Here is a 19,144-nt window from a genome sequence, read left to right on the forward strand (position 1 = left end):
CAAAGGCTAGCCTAGAAACTCTACTCAAATCTTTCTTCCATGCCCTCTTTCCAATGCATCTTCCATGTTTATGTTGAGGCTTGCTAGAATCATAGCACTTTCTCCCTATGTCTAGGGGAAATGAGATCTTGAATACCCCTTTCTGTACCCCCTTTCAACTTTGTTTCACCGGTAACCTACTTATTCTCGAAGCCTCATTTCAGGTTCTAGAGCTCTGGACTTGGACATCAGACCCACTTCTAAATAGGCAAAAGGCAAGTGATGTACTCATTTTCCTCTATTCTTTAATCCTTTACTAGGCTGTTCAACCCTTCAAGGCATCACGAAGCAAATATACCCCTAATCCGGGACACCAAAGCCATCCTTTCTTCATGACCAAATTCATCACGGGAGATTGGTGAGTAAAACAGTGATACCTAAAACCTGATGTTGAACCCATGAACAGAAACCCGCTAGACACTCTAGACACCATCTAATATAGGTACAGGCAGGCAAGAAGTCAGAACTGCACATCTGAGTGGGCTTGATGGGACCTACTATTCACTTGCCATTCATGGACCCTCTGGGAAGAAAACCAAGAAAACCGCAGTCCCACATGGACCACAGAAAGACATGGAGGGTTGATAGTATCAATAGTTGAAGCAAATTCATGTTGAGCATCTAGAATGTACCAGGCAGTATTGTCATAACAGCTCTGTGAATTGGGTACTTTTATCCCTATTTCACAGTAGGGATAAGCAACTCAATTAAGGTCAATTTGGTGGAGCCAGATTTTGACCCAAGGGACCTGACCTGAACTCACTCCCCTCCCTTATCTAGTGTTTCGGGAATTATGCAATAGCAAAAAGGCACACCAACGGTTAAGCACACAGCTAGTTGTCCCTCACTCCCTTACCTTGCCTGGATTCTTGGGATAAATGCCACCCACTTACAGGTCATTTGAAGGATAAGCAAAGTATGTAATCTGAGGATGGTTATATAGTTTGGTACAGAGTACTTGCCCGTTAATGTTTGGGACCTTGAGTTTAATCCTAGATACATGAAAACAAAAGTTGTCATTTTGCAGAGTATTTTTCAATGCCGTACAAATAATAAGGCAAGGGTGGGGGGTGAAGGATAAAAAGGAGTGGTTGACCGAGACGAGAGGCAGGAGTCTGGGAAGAACAAGTGTTCTAAAGCAAGAGAGCTGGAGAATGGCCTCCAAGGCAGGGCTCACTTGCTGCTTTTCTTAGTTCCTTCTCAGGCCGAAGGATCTTGACCCAAGAGTAACATGATTCATCTGGAAGCTTTCACTCTCAGATTGATCTATATAGGGGTCAAGAGTTGGGTTAAATAGCCAGAGTCAGGGAGGGCTAACTCCTCATTTACTTTTGTTGTCTGTAATTAGAAACAGAGGAAACCAACCCAACTGGCTAAAACATTTTCAAAATATGCTGCTTTAATCCCAGCATTTGGGAGGCAGAGGCAAGCAGATCTGTAAGTTCAAGGCTAGCCTGGTTTATATAGTGAGATCCAGGACAGTCAGGGCTATATAGTAAGATCCCCCCCATCTCAGAAATCCAACCAAACATGATGCTTGCTAAAGAAAATATTTACATACACACTATATCTATCTTATCTGTGTATATATATATGTACATATGTATTATGTGAGAAAGAAAAGACCCACCCTTAGCATGAAGTAGAGAGCAATGGACTTGGCCTCTGCCTTGACAGCCTGGAGACCGCTAGCTTCTGTGCAAGCTTAGTCTGGTCTATCCAGCACCAATGTGGAGGCCGAGCGAGGACATCTGTCTTGCTAGAAATTAAGGCTGCAGAGCAGCGGGCACAAACCTCTCATCCCTCAGTTTGATTCTTGTAACTTATATTCTAAACTTGCTCAAAGTGAGAAAGTCATTAGTCTACAGGGGGGCTAGGTTACCAGACTTTCTTTAAAGCAAATTACAAACAGCTATCCAATGCACATTGCTCATGTTCTGTGGGTGGAGAGGCTATTAGTCCCAAAGAAATTAATATCCACTTGAGAGTGATCCTGAAGCCTTACTGTCTTTGGGGGTAGGGGAGCTTTCCAAAAAGAGGGAGGGAGGGAGGGAAGGAGGGAGGGAGGGAGGGAGAGAGAGAGAGAGAGAGAGAGAGAGAGAGAGAGAGAGAGAGAGAGAGAGAGAGAGAGAGAGAGAGAGAACGAGAACATGCATGTGCTTCTGGTCTCTAATTCAATTATTCTCCAGGTAAAATTTTACCTGTGAAAGAATTTGTAGGTTATGCAAAATAGATTCCATTGAAAACAATGTGATCTCCCAGCTGTAGTACGGAAGGCAGAGATGGCTTTGGCCACTCTGATCGTACTGCATGGTTTCACGTATTGTGGAGAGATGAGGGACACAGCTGTGCAGCTGTATGCTTTGTCAGCAACGTCAGAAAGAAACGTCTCATGCTTGGGGAAGTAGTTGGACTTCACTAGGGACAGTGAGTGGCTGTACTTGTTTGGCACAGAACGTCGAGCACTGGCTGTAGAGGCAGCTTTCTTCTGAGTCTAAGTGATGCTTGTGACACCTGCAGATTGAGATGTTAAGTTAATGGGATCACTGCTGTCTCCTTGAAGGCTGCTGCACCAGCCCAAGGGTTGGGGAAGACTTGCTTGGCAGTAGATGTCTGGGCCAACAGAAGGGGGTTCCTTAGCTTAACACCTTAGAAGACAAGGTTCCTGTTGGCCGGTGGCTGATACTGCACCCCTTGCAAGGACATAAATAGCTGGCGGTGGTACCCAAGCCCAGCTGCCAGAGTTCTCTAAATTATTTAGTAGCTGTGCCTGATAAATTAGAGATGAATGAAAGGTCTTTGGGCCCAGTCATAGATGTGCTCCTCATTAATGAATTTTAAGCGTTATACTGCAGAATGAAGGCTTCCATCAGGATCCTCTGCCATGTCTTAGTCGCTCGCATGGAGGAATCATGGAGGCTATGGGGCTTGTCTACGGCTGCCTCGGATCCTCTTAGCAGAGGCTGAGCAAGCCCTTTCATAGGACACGGAAACTGCTCACCACCTCCATCCTTCTGCCATGACCACTAGATCCAATTCCCACTTCAGACAAGTTAAACCTACCTCTCTCCTGACCATTAGCAAATGTCATTGCTTGAGGTTGTACTAGGTACCTCAAATTTTCATAGTAAAGTTTGCATTAAAAAAATTGGCTAACTACTGGGGCTCTCTGGATCAGGGACTCTCCAAGGCTTACTCTGGCCCAGACACACACCAGTACAAAGACACCGAAGAGTAACTGTGGTTTGTGTACCTTCTCATGCACCTTGGGATAAGCACACTTGGCACACACAGCCTTAAGACATTGACAAAATTTACACTTCCCCATCTGCGGGCATCTTTTCCGTGTATGCTCCCGTCCATGCACACAAATCTGGTAACAGACAAGAACTTTTGCTCATATTTTTTAATGTATCACAATGAGCAGGAAACATACTTGATGAAATATTTTCAAAGGAGTATATTCAATTACCATCTACAATCAACTTAACTATGACAACAAAGTTTTTGTGACAAATTTCTTTTTCAGTTTGAGAGTTCCTTGTGGTTCTGTTAGTCTCCATGTATTTTGGTACAGTTCGAGATCAGCGTTGTTACAGTAACAAAAAAGCTAACAAGACTACATTATAGAAAAACACCAAGAACATCATTTTTGGTTTCACTTGCTCTATTTTTTTTTTTTTTTTTTTTTTTTTTGTTTGTTTTTTTTTTTGGTTTTTTTGTTGTTGGTTTTTTTTTTTTTGTACATTGCAAAGGCTGTTCATATACCTCTTTACCTCAGGGTCACGTTCATTTATGCTTTCTTTCCTACCCAAACTTGCCCCCTCCCCCCCTGAAGAAAGTAAACAAACAAAACAAACTAGTCAAAGCTTTGTTTCACAGTGGGCAGTATCTCAGCGCCAACAAACCACCAACTCAATTTTATGCTTCTATTTAGAATGTTTTAATTTATTATTTAAAAAAAATATATGTCCATGAACATCAAGTGCACTGGCTTGGGTCACTGCCTCTCTCCTGCAACTTCCTGCCATGCCTGCTAACTCAGGTTTTATCATGTGCCGCCTCTTTAAGTTTATTTTCAATTGTGTAAAACTTTGGCCACATTCATCTTTTTAAATAGCTTTTAACTAAAAAAAGCAAACTAAGAAAAACCCAACTTCCTAGATGCAGTGTGTGTGTGTGTGTGTGTGTGTGTGTGTGTGTGTGTTTCCTTTCTTGAACTGATGGGAGGGATAGAGAAAGGATGGATAAAACATCTTCCGATTCTGACAGGTATCCGGGTGCCTCATGCCAAAGAGTGTCTAGCACCAAGTCACACCATGAAGGAACTGGGTGGTGGGGGTGGGAAGATATTCACGCCAACAGCTAAAACAAACCAAAACCCCCAAACCGAAGTGCCAATAGAAGTTAGGAACTAATTTTAAAAGTGAGTTGAGACAGTCTCCTCAGCTGTCTGCTCCAGCAGCAGACAGGAGCAGACTCCCCGAGGGAGAGCATCTAAACGGCTGAGCACTGTAGAAAATGCATGCTTTGTCATGCTACAGATCACAGCCCCTGTGGCTGCCAGGCCACAACTCCGTGACCCCAGCTCTTGTTTGCCTGCTGATTTTCACCATCACTGACTGCTTTGCTATTTCTGGGTTAGCGCTGAGGATTTCTTCTTTGATGAACATACATGTGGGTGGCGCAGCCATAGAGGAAAGCGGTCAGTATGCAAGCCACTCCAGGTTGAAACCCTCACAGATCTCCTTTGACGGGCACTGGTGGGCAGTAGCCATTCTACCCAACCACCTAATTGTTGCCAAACACTCCCACGGGTCACGGCATGGCACAGTGAAACACTGAGAGTCACTCTGCCTCACAGAGGGAGGATGGTAGGAGCTCAAAATAGAACAAACAAAACCACTGGGGAAGGGCTGGCAGAGTTACAAAAAAAAAAAAAAAAAAAAAAAAAAAAAAAAAAAAAAAACAACAACAACAAAAAACCTTGAGGTTGGGGGTGGGGAGGATAGAAATTGCACTATTACCAAGCAATATCGTTTTAAAAAAGTTTTCGAGAAGACCTAGCAGAATGGCAGGTAAAGCTAGTGTTAAATTGTTAATCCGTATCACACAGAGAACCAAAAACAAACATTTTTTTCTATAGATACAGACACAGTAACATACAACAGTTAAATGGCAAAAAATATATATATATATATATTTCATAGAGTTACAAACAAGATAAAATAATGGAAAACAAAAAAACTGTACAACTTTAAAATTTAAAAGTGTTCATCTCAAAACACAGGGAGAAATACAAGAATTCCTGTTTAAAGGAAATAGCTATTTAAAACAGTAAGTGTTTTGCGTATTTGTTTTTGACACCTTATGCTACGAACTGGATACTGATAGTTACGATGGTTTTCTTTTAGTATTTCTACTTTTAAAAAATTAAAAAGGAATTTGCACTGTGCATCAGCCTAGTTAGAAATATGTACAACAGTTCAGGATCTACTCTTTCTTTAACTAAAAACAAATTCATAAAAATAGTCCCGGCTAAGAAAGAAAGAAAAGAAAGAAAAAAGAAAAGATTTCAGATCTTGGAATGCTCCAGTCTTTTGCAAAGTCAATGAGTGGCTTCAGCACTGGGGAAGAAGCCCAGAAGGTGGCCAACGGAACCTGGATTCACAGTCTTCAAAGTTCCCTTTGAAACATGAGGAAGAGAATGAGGGAGGAGTTCGCACTTTGGGGGTGAGGGAGATTATGTCTGTTGGTGTTTGGCTATGAAACTGAAACAGCAAAGCATCTATTTGTCTTCAAAACTTATGTTTTAGCAGCACAAAGTTCTCCTTTCAAAGTTCAGACCGGTTTAAGATGAAAATGGGTGTGTGTTGCGTTGTGTTGTGTTACAGGGATATGGATAGTAACAGAAACACAAGTGCCTGGTGCACATGGTTCCTTTTGCTCACTGTGCACTGCTATCTGTTCTTTGTTGGCTGCACTCCGGATCACTCGCCGCTCAGACTGCCTAATACAAGGACAAAACTTTGAAGTAAAAAAAAAAAAAAAATGTGTCTTTTGGTATCTGGAATTGTCATTAAGAGCTGCCTCTCTGCTTGCAGAAGAAGCGCACAATGACCTGGGAACTCTTTTGTGTTACTCTTTTCTTTTATTATGCTAAGTTTTGTTTGTTTAAATCAGAAACAAATTCTCAAGTAACAAGAACCCTTTCCCCTTTTCTGCATCAGCAGTAAAAGGGTGTGTCTTTGGATTGTTTTTTTTTTAAAGCATGAAATTTCTTTTTCTGAGAGAGGAAAGAAAAGACACAAACACAAAAACCAAAACCAAATCTCTAGCCAAAAACTTCTTAGAAAGAAAAGCACACAGCCCCAATTACACAAACTGAAACGAATGTTTTAGTTCAAGAAAAGAATATTTGAAGTGTCCACAGATCAAGGAGAGGGAAAGAGAGAGAGGGAGAGAGAGAGAGAGAAAAAGAGGGGGGGGGGAAGGAGGGGGGCACAAAGAAAAAGCAAAGAAAGGATAAATAAAAAGATAAATGCTCAGGGCTACCAGACACAGGTAACTAGAATTAACTGCCTTTCCAAAGTCTCAGGTCCCCAAACCAAAAATAATCTGAGGACCCTGGTGACCCCTGGAATCCTCCGAAATGCTTTCTCTAGGTTTATAAAATAATTCTGCAGCCACCCTCCAAGAAACGAAGGCAGCCACTTTAAGAGGGAGATGAGAGGATGGGGGTTGAGCGGAAGGGGGAGAAGCTTAGGTGAAGCAACAGATTGCAATCTATCCACTAGGGATGAACAAGACATCAAATGAGGAGCTGTCTCTGGACCACACGAAAGCTAACCGCACGAAGGGTTTAAGTCTACCATACTGCTTCAGCTCATTTCCAATGCAGCAATCTACTCAACACCAAAAATGCTCATACCTACCATAAATACAGAAAGTCAGTTTTTAAAACTCATCCTTTTTAAGCTACAAGTCCTCAACACTCTTTGTGTGTGGGGTTTTTTTTTTTTTTCTGAAGGTGGGAGTGCTTAGCTTTTCCCCTTGAAATTGGCTTCAGCAGAAAAGCTATTCTTTAAAATCCCCAGAAAGCTAAAGCAGTTCACATTGTTTTTCTTGAATACTTTCTGCCCATTTTTAAATTAACAAAACAAAAAAAAATCTCTTCTGGAACAAAAGAAAAACATAAAACAATGATTCTGAAAACAGAACAAAGTGTGAGCGATTGACCTGAGAATAAAAAGACATTACATTTCTTTTTCTTTTTTTTTCTTTTAGCAAGCCATTGGTATCTGAGTGCTAAGCTAGCAAGACATTTAAAACTGTAACAAGGCGGAGTGCTTTCCCATACAGCGCGTGCCGGCCTCCTCTGTGCTATCAAGGTGGGGCAGTTCTCAAAAGGGGCAAATATACAAGGGGTTTAAGCTCCAACGACAATAGGCAGGCCCTGCGGACTTCTGTTTCCCAGACCAATAGTACCTTTAAAAGGACACAATGTAACAGGGTTAAGATTTGTGTTTTCTTTTTTTTAATATTAAAAGAAAAAAAAAGACAAGGATGTAAAATCACCGGCATAGATAGGTATATGGGAAAACAACCCACGCTTTTTCTTTTTTTTTTCCTTTTTTTTTGTTTTTTGATTTTTTGTTTTTTTGGTTAGAAGCTTTGGAATTGCAGTTAGTCTATTTTTGAAATTGGTTTGTTATTAATTTTTTTATTTAAATTCATTTGTAATTGTTCATCTTCAAAGCTTACAATCTGAAGGTGTCCGTTCCTACACTGGTCAGACCACTGTCCTTGGGGCAGCTGGGGTCTTTGGGACCCTCCACCGGGCTCGCCGGTCCGTCGGACTTTTGGCTGAGATCCGTGTCAGACTCCTCCGAATAGTCGTCTGTTGGCATCGAGGGCTGAACCCCTGAGGTGCTGCATGAACTTGAGGTAACCGTTGAAGATGAGGAGAGAGGAGGAAAAGAAGGGGGCTTTGCGGCCGAAGCCCGGGAGCCCACTGGCGGCCAAGACTTCCTGGAGGCGTGGGGGGAAGCGGACAAGGACGGGGCGGCCGACGGGGGAGGGGGGCTGTCGTTTGAGTGAGCGGCAGACTGCGAGGTAGATGCGGTGCTAGGATCGGGGAAGCAGGCAGAGTGAGGTAATAAACTAGGGTGCTCTTTGGCGTTTCTTGCTGCTCTCGTGATTGTTCTGTGTTTGTGCAAGGCCGACTCGAGATGCTGACTCAGCGCTTCCTCCCCGCAGAGCGCGCTCTCGCACGCCAGGCAGTGGTATGAGCCGCCGCCGCCGCCACCGCCACCGCCACCACTGCCGGTGGGGACATGAAGCACCATCTCTTGCAGGTTCACCACAGACTGGCCGAAGAAGCAGAGGGACTTCAGGTGGCTCCTAGCCGCCTCCTCGTCGCCGAAGCCCGCCTGGCACTTGCGGCAGACCAACTTGTACTGCACCTTTGGAACAATGAAGGGGTCACAGAGGGAGTCCGCACTTTTGCTTTCTGCTTCTGGCTCTTCGGGGGGTTTCGGTAGGAGGGGGGACACCTCATGGGAGACGTTTTTCTGCTCTTCTGGTTTGGGGGATTCTTTGGCAGGGTCTTTGTCTGGGGAAGCAGCCCCCTGGGGGACTGGGGTTTGGCTTGCTTTGGGCTGCTGCTGCTGCTGCACTTTTTGTTGTTGTTGTTGTTGTTGCTGCTGCTGCTGCTGCTGTAGTTGCCGCTGCTGCTGCTGTTGCTGCTGCTGAATTGCCTCCTGCAGACTCTGCTGGTATTGCTGGTACTGCTGCAGTAGTGAGCCTGGAGACAACCCCATCAGGGCCTGCGACAGGGCAGGGCTGTAGGGGAACAGGCCTTCCATGCCATACATAGGTTGCAGGTATCCGCTCTGCAGGGCTCCAGGGATCTGGGGGGCATAATAAGGAGAAAAGCCTGGTACGAAGTAAGGAAGGAACTGGCTTGTGAGCAATGCTGTGGGGTCTGAAGTCAAGGCCGCCTGCAGGGCCTGCAGCTGAGCAGGGTCCACCGCATACTCCATGGCGGGCAGTGGGGCTGAGATGGTAGCTGTAGCCGCTGTAGGAGCCTCTCCTTTCTCCTTCTTGGGGACAGGTAGGGGTTCCCCCTTCCCTTTGTGTGCCTTTTCCTTCTCCTTTCCTTTCTCACCATCTTTGTCCTTGCGTTGCTGTTGCAGGGGAAGCTGCGGCGTGGGTATCGGCTGGGCTGCTGGCGGTGGAGGAGGTTGCTGCACCTGTGGCTGCGGCTGCTGGGGTTGTGGGGGTTGCTGAGGGGCCATTGCCATGGTGGCTTGTGCTGGGGTCGGGGAGCTCAGCGAAGCTGAGGACGGTTTATTTGGTAATCCAGATGTGGGGAGACCAGGGGAAGGAACTGTTGTGCTGGGCAGACCCATCAAGTTCGGTTTAGGAGATGTTAAAGCTAAAAGGAATGGAGACAGAAAGAAAAGTCACGGATCAGTCACTTTGAGTGGTTAGTCACACATTCAGGGTGCTGTACTTGTGCCTCTGGCACGGTCACCGGTGTTCAAACCTGAAGGGTCCTCTCAAAGCCAGTGCTGTCAACAGGTGTACCCTGCCATGCTCAGGGTTAGGTGACCAAGCATATTAATCAAAACACAGACCTGGGTCAGCTTCTGGACTTTTCCACTCCCAATATCAACACTTAGTAGCTCACCTTTTCCTTGCCATGTACTTCCAGATACCATTCGATTTGTCTAGGACAAATTAGCCTGGAGGCCTCCAAACTAGCTTCTAGCAACTGGGGACTCATGTAAACCGAAAGCCATCACCAAAGTGCCACAGAGAGAAAGCCAAAGCAGGACTCCTAACAGGGCCCCAAGGCCACAAGAACAAGCACCACAGTTTCTGCAATGTCCTCATCATCCTGCACGGTGGCAGTTGAGTGGACGCCTTAGGAGGGCGGAGAAGAGATGAATGAGAAACAACTCTCTCAGGAAAAATTGGTCCAGTGCCTTGGTTCAGTATGTCTGTGCAGCAAGACATACCACTTGCTCTTGCCTCTGTGTAAACAGTACATAACAGGGCCAGCAGGGTTGCAGACACTCGGAGTGATATTCCCAGTTCCCAAGGGATACGAGCCCATCCTACCGGTGCTCAGTTTTTGCTTACTCGTGATCATGGAAGTGTTAACACTGGGACCATCCAAAGTACGGTCCTTTCTATCTTTGATCTTGCTCAATCCCAATCTATCACTATGTACAGAAACATTACCCACGCCAGGGCCTAAGAGAGCATGTGCCGGAAAGAGGCAGAGTTCATTGGACAATGCATAATGCTGAGAAAAGGCGCAGACAACAGACCTCAGAACACCTCCACATTTACCACAGCTGAAAAACTAGACGGTGTATCAAGGAACACATCCACTCCTCAGTATCGGAGCAGGACTGCCTTCTCCCAGAAAGCTGAGGCAGGGGTTGCAAAACACAACACTGTCTTCATTGGGGGGGGGGGGGGGGGGAGGGGAGAACTCTGAAGCCAGACATGGATGAAGACTGTGTTCATTTCCAACTGAACGATACAATGTATCAACCTCCATATTACAGAAGAACAAGGTTGTTTCTTGTTGCTAATCCCAAGAGAGCCCAAGCTTCCCTCAGTATAACCACTGAAGGCAACTCCGACTTCCTCAATGTACACTAGGGACGGAGGCTGGGTGAGAAGATGCAACTGGCAACTGAGAAAAGTTCAAGGCTTGTTGGCTGAGCTGGTACAAGTGAGGCAGAGTGGGGGTTATAAGCTCCGAGCTTACGGCATGGCTTTCTGTGTGCCGGTAGGCAGTGGGGCCTGCTCCAGGTTTGAGGTCTGGGACCAGAGCCAATAGGAATGTCTGTGGATTGGCCCACAGCCATGGCTTCCCGCTTTCAAGAGAAAGAAAGGTTCAGGTCAGAAGGCCTTACCCATGTTCCACTGATGGACTACCAAGAGCTCCGCACTTTAAGGAGCACTCCCTGAAGCCCTGCTATTTATCTGGCTCTGCACTGGCTGGACTCACACTCGACTGCCGTTAGCGCTGGTTTTCTGATCTGTAAGATCAGAACTGGGCCAGGTACTTCATCCCCCTGAAACTCAGTCACTGTGGAGTCGGACTGACCTTGTGTGGATGGCAGCTGACACACATCAGATGTGTGACCTTTGGTTCCCTAGGAGATTCCTTAGAACCTCAGCCTTCTATAGTAGAAGATGGCGGGGGCTGCATGAATGGCCACACGGAAAGACCTTAGCATCAGGCCTGGCATGCGGTGACTGCTGGGTGAAACCCAAGCTCCTTCCCTTCCCTGCCAGGTCCAGTGTTTTGTGAGCTGTACTAACTGAGGTGCTGGTAGCTGGGGGACATCTGGCTGCCCTGAGGAGGAGGACAGCTTTGTTTCTCCAGTTCACTCTGAGTGGTCAGAACCTAGGCAGCACATACACCTGCTGACTGACTGCCTCGTACTGGGTGCTGTGGAAGAGCACCTAGCACTGGGAGCCCAGAGGCCTGGGTGGGTGGGAGTTCTGGCTCCCCCCTCCACTCCCTTCCCCCGCCCCGTGGCTTGCTGAATGGTCTTGACCTCCCTGGGCCTCAGATTTCCCATCTGTAAGACAAGGGGCACACATCAGACATTCTAAGACTACCTTAAAACTTCTGTTATCATCTGTGCGTGTCGGGAGGTGTTCCTGTGCTATGGTGGGTACGTGGAGGCCAAGGGTCATCTTTTGGGAATGAATTCCCACCTTCTGCTGTCTTGTGTCTGCCCAGCTATTTCCAGGTTAGCTAGCCCATATGCTTCTAGGTGAATCTCCTGTTTCCACTTCTCATCTGGACTGTTGGGATTCCAGATGTGTGCCAATGCATCAGACTGTGTGTGTGTTCGTGCGCACATGCGCGCGCACACACACACATATTCTAGGGATCAAAATCATGCCATCAGGTTTGCACGGCAAGTGCTTTTACCCAATCTTGCTGGTCCCAATTCTCTTATTTTCATGCCATTATATCATCATATTCTGGGTCTTCCTGCCAGTGCCCTAGGCTGCAAGGATCACCCAAATGTCTGACCACTGGCCGCAATTTGCTTCCTGGTTTATGTCTTGCTGGCTTCAACATCAGTCTGTGCGATATATTTATGCAAAAGCCTTTGTCTTAATGTTTTCTTTTCTTGTTCCCTTTGGTAAGAAGCCGAGAGCAGGAATGCAGTAGCTTATACTCTGTGAAGCACCGCCGGCATTATTAGGTTAACTGATCTAGGACTGCTCAAGGGAAGCCAACTGAAGCCTCAAGCTTCAGGAAGACAAGGCGGCCTTGTGGGGGTCTAGTGTGTGGGCTGGTTAGCATAGACCTTTGTAGAGGGGACTCGCTAGCGTGTGCCTAATCCTCACAGGATGCTGGAGGAGACGGTCCAGTTTCAGAGGGCTACGAAGATGGGTGAAGACAGATGAGGAGGAACAAGAAAGGAACGTCCGTCGAAAGAACTGCAAAAGTCCCCATCCTTAAAAGTCCATATAAGCAGCAAATGTGTGTGCTGCCAGATGAGCAAGTGTGAGGGAACGGGAGAATGCAAGGGCGGCTGAGGAGCCCTGGAGCACACAGTAGTCACCTGAGAACCGGTGGAGGAAGCACCCAGCACGAAGAGCGGCTTCCTGCTCTCGAAAGGTGTGTGGGGACAAGGGGTTGATTTCAGGTCTCTTCAGGCAGCTGCTACTGGGGCCAGTGCAGTCTCAGGCAATTCCCTGGTCTTCTATTTATAACAATTACCTACATGGGATCATATGACCGCAAGGTTGGAAATTCCCTGGAAATTAGTATGCCCGATGTTTCTTAGCCACGGACACCCTGAGAGTGATGTCAGAGGACATCCTCCCAAGGGGGCACTCCCATTAAAGCACAGGAGACTCCAAGGAATCCAAGTACCCACTGGCGCGGGGGGGGGGGGGGGGGGGGGAGAAATACATGGCTGGATGAGAACTGCAAAATAGGACCTGCCACTGTGTTGCCTTTAGGGGACTAGAGAGGCAAGCCTCCTATTTGACCACCACCCTGAGCGTTGGTAACCTCATTATGAAACTGAGCGTCTGCCTACCGAACTCTGAAAACCATCACACGCAGGACCCACCTGTGTTGGACGGAGTAAAGCCTGGCAAAGAGGGGCTGTTGAGGCCGGGGAGCAACACAGGAGGAATGCCCTGGAGCGCTGGATACGTGGTAGGAAGGTTAAGAGCCTGGAGAGGGGCGTTGTCAAACATCCCTTGCTGCTGAGCTGCCAGTCCAAGGACTTCATTAGCCTTTTTAATCCGGTCCAGCTCTTGCTGAGCCATCAACTGACGTACGGTGGCTGGGTCAAAATATTCTTTCTCCTTGTCCAGCTGGCTTCCGATGGTGTCCTTAACTTTGGAGATATGCTGTTGGGAAAAGATATGGTCGCGTACAGACAGCCTCGCGCTGTACTTGATGCCACACAAAGTGCACTCTGTTTTGGGTCCCTCGTAACTCGTTTGGTTGATACCAAAATGCTTGGCCATGCTTAACTTGGACTTCTTCTCTTTCGCCCGGGCATTCTGGAACCAGACCTGAACAACTCTCTTTGGCAGTCCAATGTCATTGCCGAGGACCTCACACTCCAGCATGGTGGGTGTCCTGTAGTCATTGAAGCATGACTTGAGGACCTTCAGCTGCAGATTGGTCATCTGCGTGCGAAAACGTTTCTGCCCGGGTCGATCCCCGCCGTCGCCAGATTTACCTGCAGACCCGCTTGCCCCGGGGCTTGGGGAGCAGGGGTCTGCGAGGCTCGAGGTTTCGCTGTAGTCCACGGTACCTTCATTGTCATACTCCTTGCTATAAAAGCTCGGGGCCGGGCTGACCAGGCCAGATGACAGTCGGTCTTCGTACTCGGACATCGCCACCATGGCCGCTTTGGTCAAGCCCTCGTTGGGTGCAGAAGATTTGGCTTCGGTCGCTATTCCCGACGCGCTGTCGTTATCGGCGTTGCCCTCGTCCCCCGTCGTCGTATCTGTGATTGCGGTGTTGACAGAGGAGCAGTCGTCGTTGTCCAGCTTCGTCTGGTCAAAGTTCAGATTGACCGAGGCCATAGAGGGGCTTTCAAAGTCTTCGATCCCTTCCACCTTGATGGAGGCGGGGCTGAGAAGAGTCCTCGGGGACAGCTCCATGGTTTTGCTCACAGGCGAGAGGGGCACACCCTGACCATCGCTACTGCTCGGGGGGAGGTGGGAAAAGCCAGTTCCGTCAAAAATATCTCCCTTCATCTGGAGTCCCCCGTCACAGTCTAACAGCATGGCGGACAGGGTCAGGTTGTAGCCGGCTCTCTTGGCTTCGTGCCAGTGCCGGGACCGGATGTGAGCCTCGAGGGCAGTCTTGGCCTTGAAGAGTGCTCTGCAAAAGGGGCATCTCCTGTGGGCCTGGGCTGGGCCCACAGCCCGGAACTGACCTTTCCTTTCCCGAGCTCGGGTGTTCTGAAACCACACTTGCACCACGCGCTTCTTCAAGCCCACCTCGTGCGCGATGTGATCCAGCATCTTCCGAGTTGGGTTGGAGTCCAGCAGGTACTTCTGGTAGAGAATCTCCAGCTGTTCTGGTGTAATGGTTGTCCTCAGACGCTTGTCCCGCTGAGGCTCTTCTCCGCCCGTCCCGCTGTCGTTCTCACCGGGGCTCGCGCTGGCCTTCTCCTCCAGCTTCCTCTTCAGAGTGTTCATCGTGGAGGTCGGCGTGGAAGGGGAAGTGGCTGAGCTGGCGGGGATCTGAGGTATGGCCCCTGAGAGCAGCTGGCTGGCCAGGAGCGGGTTACTGGGATCAAATAGCATGAAAGGCATATCCAACGACCTGTCCAGAAACTGCGGGTGGATGAACTGGTTCTGTGCGCTCAGAAAGTGAAGCTGCTGGTGCTCTTGCCAGTGCTCGAAGGATGGGAATGCCAGCTTGCACTGGTCACACTGGTAGGGGATGAGCTGAGGAGGTAGGTTTGCCAGCTGCTGAGGAGTTGATGTGTGGAGGGGCTTGAGGGACAGATGGGAGAGCTGAGAGGGGCTGGGGCTTGACTGGGGGAGGGGGCACTGCGGAGGGGGTGCTTGTGGAGGCGGCTGCGGTAAGGAGGGGGCAGCCAGCTGAGGGAGCTTGGGCTGAGATGCATTAGTCTTTTGCTCCGGCTGCTCTTGCTGCGGCACCTCTGGCTTTGGCTGTCCTTGCTTCTCTTGGGTTTGGTTTGGCTGTGCGCTGGGAGGGTCAGCCTGCTTTGGCTTCTCGTCGCTCGCCTCTGCTTTCGTACTGAAGGTGGTCAGTTCATCCGTCTCCGTGGTGAGCTGCAAGAACGCTGAGGGAGCTGTGCCGGCTGAGGGTGCTGGGGTGCTGTACGCCTGGGATGGCATAGGGGTGCTGCAAGAGGAGCTGGTAGGGGTGAGCATCTCCATGGCATCCATGGAGTCCTCGTTTTGGCTGTCATCCTGCCCCTCTTCATCCTCATCCTTGTAACACAGCTTCTTTTGGTGCTTGATGAGATCGAAGATACGCTGAAACACGAGGCTACACTTTTTGCACTGGTAATTCAGGTTGCTCGTTCGAATGTATCTATCGTTCGTCAGCTCACGCCGCTCTCCATCCTTGCCCTCTCCCTGGTTCTCGTAATTTTTCCTGGCTTTCTGCCGGGCGTTCTGAAACCACACCACTATGACACGGGTTGGGAGGTTCAGCAAATTCGAAAGCTGCTCAAACTCATCGTCCTTCGGGTAAGCGTTGGCATCGAAGAAGTCCTGAAGGACTCTGAGCTGGTAGTCGGTAAACCTTGTTCTCGACGACCGCTTGCTTCCCCAGTACTCCTGCTTCTGGGGTTCTGGCGACGGGGGCCGGGAGTCGATCTTGAGCTCCTCCAGACTGGTGATGGGTGGGTTGCTGAAGTTATACGGGGAGTCCTTGTTGCGCTGCCGCTCCTTAAACAGAGTGTTTCTGAACCAGTGCTTGATCACTTTCTGGGGCAAGCCAGACTTGTCCGCCATCTCTTTTATCTGCTCCTCACTGGGGGAGTTGTTAATATCGAAATACTGCCGCAGCACTCGGAGCTGGTCATCCGTGATCCTGGTACGAGGCCTCTTGCTCTGCTGCGGGAGCAGGGTTGGATTGAGCTGATGCTGGTACAGCTGCGCCAGATCGGCCGGCAAAGGCTCCACGGGGCCAAGCTGAGGGGGCAGCTGAGCTGGCAGAGTCTGCAGCGGCACCGTCTGCATCATCAGCGGGGAGAAGATGGGCAGCTCCATCGGCATGGAGAGCTGGGTGAGAGGCACGGAGGGCTGGGCCGGGGCGATGGTAGGTGAAGTGATGGGTGGCACGGATGCCGGGATGGCTGGCGTAGAAGCTGGCTGGGGGGGCGCCACAGGAAGTGGGGGCGGAGGAGGGGGCGGGGGCGGGGGCGGCGGCTCTGGGGTCTGCGGCCTCAGCGGGTACAGTTTATCATAGTGCTCTCTGTATTGCTTGGCAAACCTCTCCAGCTGTTTGAAGGGAAAATAGTTCTGGTGCACGTGTTCCTGATGGCTCTTTAGAATCAAGATGTTGGAAAAGAGCTTGCCACAGGAGTCACACTCAAGCTTCTCCGGGTTCTCGCAGTGCTCCGTCTTTCCGTTCTTCTTCTGTACCTTCTGCTTGTTCTCATTGTACTGAATGACCAGCTCAAAGCCAAAGTTCTCCAGCAAGGCCTTGGTAGCATTCCCTCTGGCATCCGAAGCGATGCGCGGAGGGAGCATAGACGCATCAGAACCACCCCCTGGTGCCAACTCTTTCTTCTCTTTGGCCTTCAAGGCATCTGGCAGTGATTCCTTTGGTCCTGTGTTACCCTCTACCCCCTCCAGCCCCTCCCTCTCTCGCTGGCTTTCTTTTTCCTTTTCTTTGACAGCCAGTTTGGTTTTCTTTTCGGGGTGCTGGCTTGGCTGAAGGAGGGCCGAGTGACTCTGGGAAAGAGAGACTTGATTCTGCTGTTGCTGCTGCTGCTGCTGCTGCTGCAGAATCTGTTGGTGGCTCTGCTGCGGGATCTGGACCTGAGCCTTCAGATCTTCCAACAGGCCTGGGCCTGACCCTGTCAGCGTCAGAGCCCCGCTGGTCACAGGCAGGCTCACGTCCGGATTGAGCTGGAACTCTGCGCTTGGGATATAGAAAGGGAAGAGCAGATGCTGCTGCTGCTGCAGCTGGAGCAACGTCTCTGTGGTCATGGGAAAGTGAGGAAGCAGAGTGGGGTTAAAAAGCTGAGACTGAATCAGGGCAGCCTGCTGCTGCAACTCCTGCTGCAAGTGTGCCTGCACTTGAGCTTGGGCCTGGGCCAGTGTCTGTGCTTGCTGCTGCTGCTGCTGCTGCTGCTGTTGCTGCTGCTGCCGAGAAGCAATCATATCCGCTAACTTCTTCCGGTTGGCCTCCTTGGGCTCTGCAGGAGAAGTGATGTTGGCACTGATGGGATTCCCCAGAGGCGGCAGCCCCACACTCTCAGTGGGCACCTGGCTCAGCAGGTTGGAGCCTGGAGTCATGCCAGCACTGCTTGGATTGGCAGTGTTAAAGGTGTTAGCACCGCTGGTGCTCACGGGACTTGGCGTGGAGGAGCTGAGGGACATGCCGCCACTGTTCCCAGTCCCGTTGCTGCTGCTGCTGCCGCTGCCGCCACTTGCGGCTTCCAGCTTGGCTGCTCGGGCCTTGGTTTGGTGCAGCACAGACCTCATGTGGATCTCCAGCGTGGAACTCTGGCTATACGCCACATTGCAGGTGTTACACTTAAATGGTTTGTTGTCCGGGCTGCTGGTGGGCTCGGGCTGGCCAGTTGCCGATTCTTGAAGGGCCCTCTTTAACTTATGCAGGTGGGAGACGGAATTGTAGTGCACCAGCAGGATGTTCTTCTGAGTGAAAGACTCCTTACAGACAGTACACTTGTAAGGGCGGGAAGGGTCCAGGAACTTCTCCATGGTAAAGTTGGGGCCTTTTCGGAAAGGCAAAGCTCTCTTTGGCTCTGAACCTGAGTCTTCCTGGACTGACCCGGAATCGCTGCCTGTCGGACTCTGCTTATCCTCCAGGTCACTCTCTTCCTCCTTGTCTTCTTCAACAATAATGGTGTGGTCTTCGGCCAGGGTGGGGTCTCCCATTGCCAAGAGGTCCCCGTTGGCTAGGAGCCCGCCATACAGCTGCTGGATGTCAGCCTCGCTCAGCTCCAGGTGACTTGTCTCGAGGTGTTTCTTCAGGGCCTGGAAGGTCCGGAAACTGCGCTGGCAAAGGCAGCACATGGTGGCAGCCCGGATCACGTGGTACTGAGAGTGCAGCTGCAGCTTCTCGATGGTCTTGAAAGCCAGGCTGCACTGGTTGCAGCGGTACTTGTACACGTGGCGATCCGACACAGGCAGCTGCGGCCTCTTGGCGTGCACCTCATTGAAGTGGGTCTGCAGGGCGGCCGAGGTCTTGAAGACCTGGTTGCACCCCTTCTTCCAGCAGAGGAAGCCCGTGTCTTCTCTCGCAGCACCGGGGTCGGCAGAGGAGGGTTTCAGATCTCCGCTGTGTTCTGTGCTTGCAGATGGCAGGATGTTCTTTCCCAGATCCTCTGAGGTTTCTGGAAAAAAAAAGACACGTCAAGCCCAAGGAGAAAGAAGGCTTTGTTCCCGGGGTGGCACTCAGGGCCACTCATCCTTTATGAATACAGGAAACACCTGACCGGGTGCCAGCATCTCTCCACAGGGCCAAATTCTAGAATGCACACATAAACAAGGCGCGCGCGAACAGAGGTGAATAGGAGGATATAAATAGGTTCAGTTCATACCATGTCTGAGTCATATCACGGACATTATCTAATATAGTATTTAATTGACTCAGAAGCCTCAGTTTCCCAAAAGGCAGTTTGAAGGTTACTGTGATCTTAACGGTACCTTTTATGGTCACTGTTTTTTGTTATAAAAATTTAGCACATCAGATCTGCTGTCACCTACATTAGTCCCAAGTCGTGAGGAAGCTAACACATTTTGGGGTCTCTTAAGGGCATTTAGTTTCATGTTTAACATGACATTTTTTTTTTTTGGCATCGTGGTTTCTTGAACCCCAGTCCTTGCTAATGCTAGCAGGCAAGTA

General features: G+C 49.4%; 1 protein-coding gene across 2 annotated transcripts in view; it reads right to left on the minus strand.

Moving 5' to 3' along the window:
* Positions 1-3,427: 3,427 nt before the first annotated feature.
* The window catches only part of Zfhx3 (zinc finger homeobox 3), a 237,178-nt gene continuing 221,461 nt past the window's right edge, over positions 3,428-19,144 (minus strand). For both annotated transcript variants that reach the window (XM_038312670.2, XM_038312669.2), the window contains 2 exons: positions 13,170-18,632; positions 3,428-9,478 (listed from right to left, as the gene is read on the minus strand). In XM_038312670.2, coding sequence (XP_038168598.1) covers positions 7,800-9,478; positions 13,170-18,632 — 7,142 coding nt within the window. In that variant the 3' untranslated portion in view covers positions 3,428-7,799. The remainder of the gene's footprint in view (positions 9,479-13,169; positions 18,633-19,144) is intronic.

The sequence above is a fragment of the Arvicola amphibius genome, chromosome 15 (genome assembly GCF_903992535.2).
Source record: "Arvicola amphibius chromosome 15, mArvAmp1.2, whole genome shotgun sequence".
NCBI classification, from domain to species: domain Eukaryota; kingdom Metazoa; phylum Chordata; class Mammalia; order Rodentia; family Cricetidae; genus Arvicola; species Arvicola amphibius.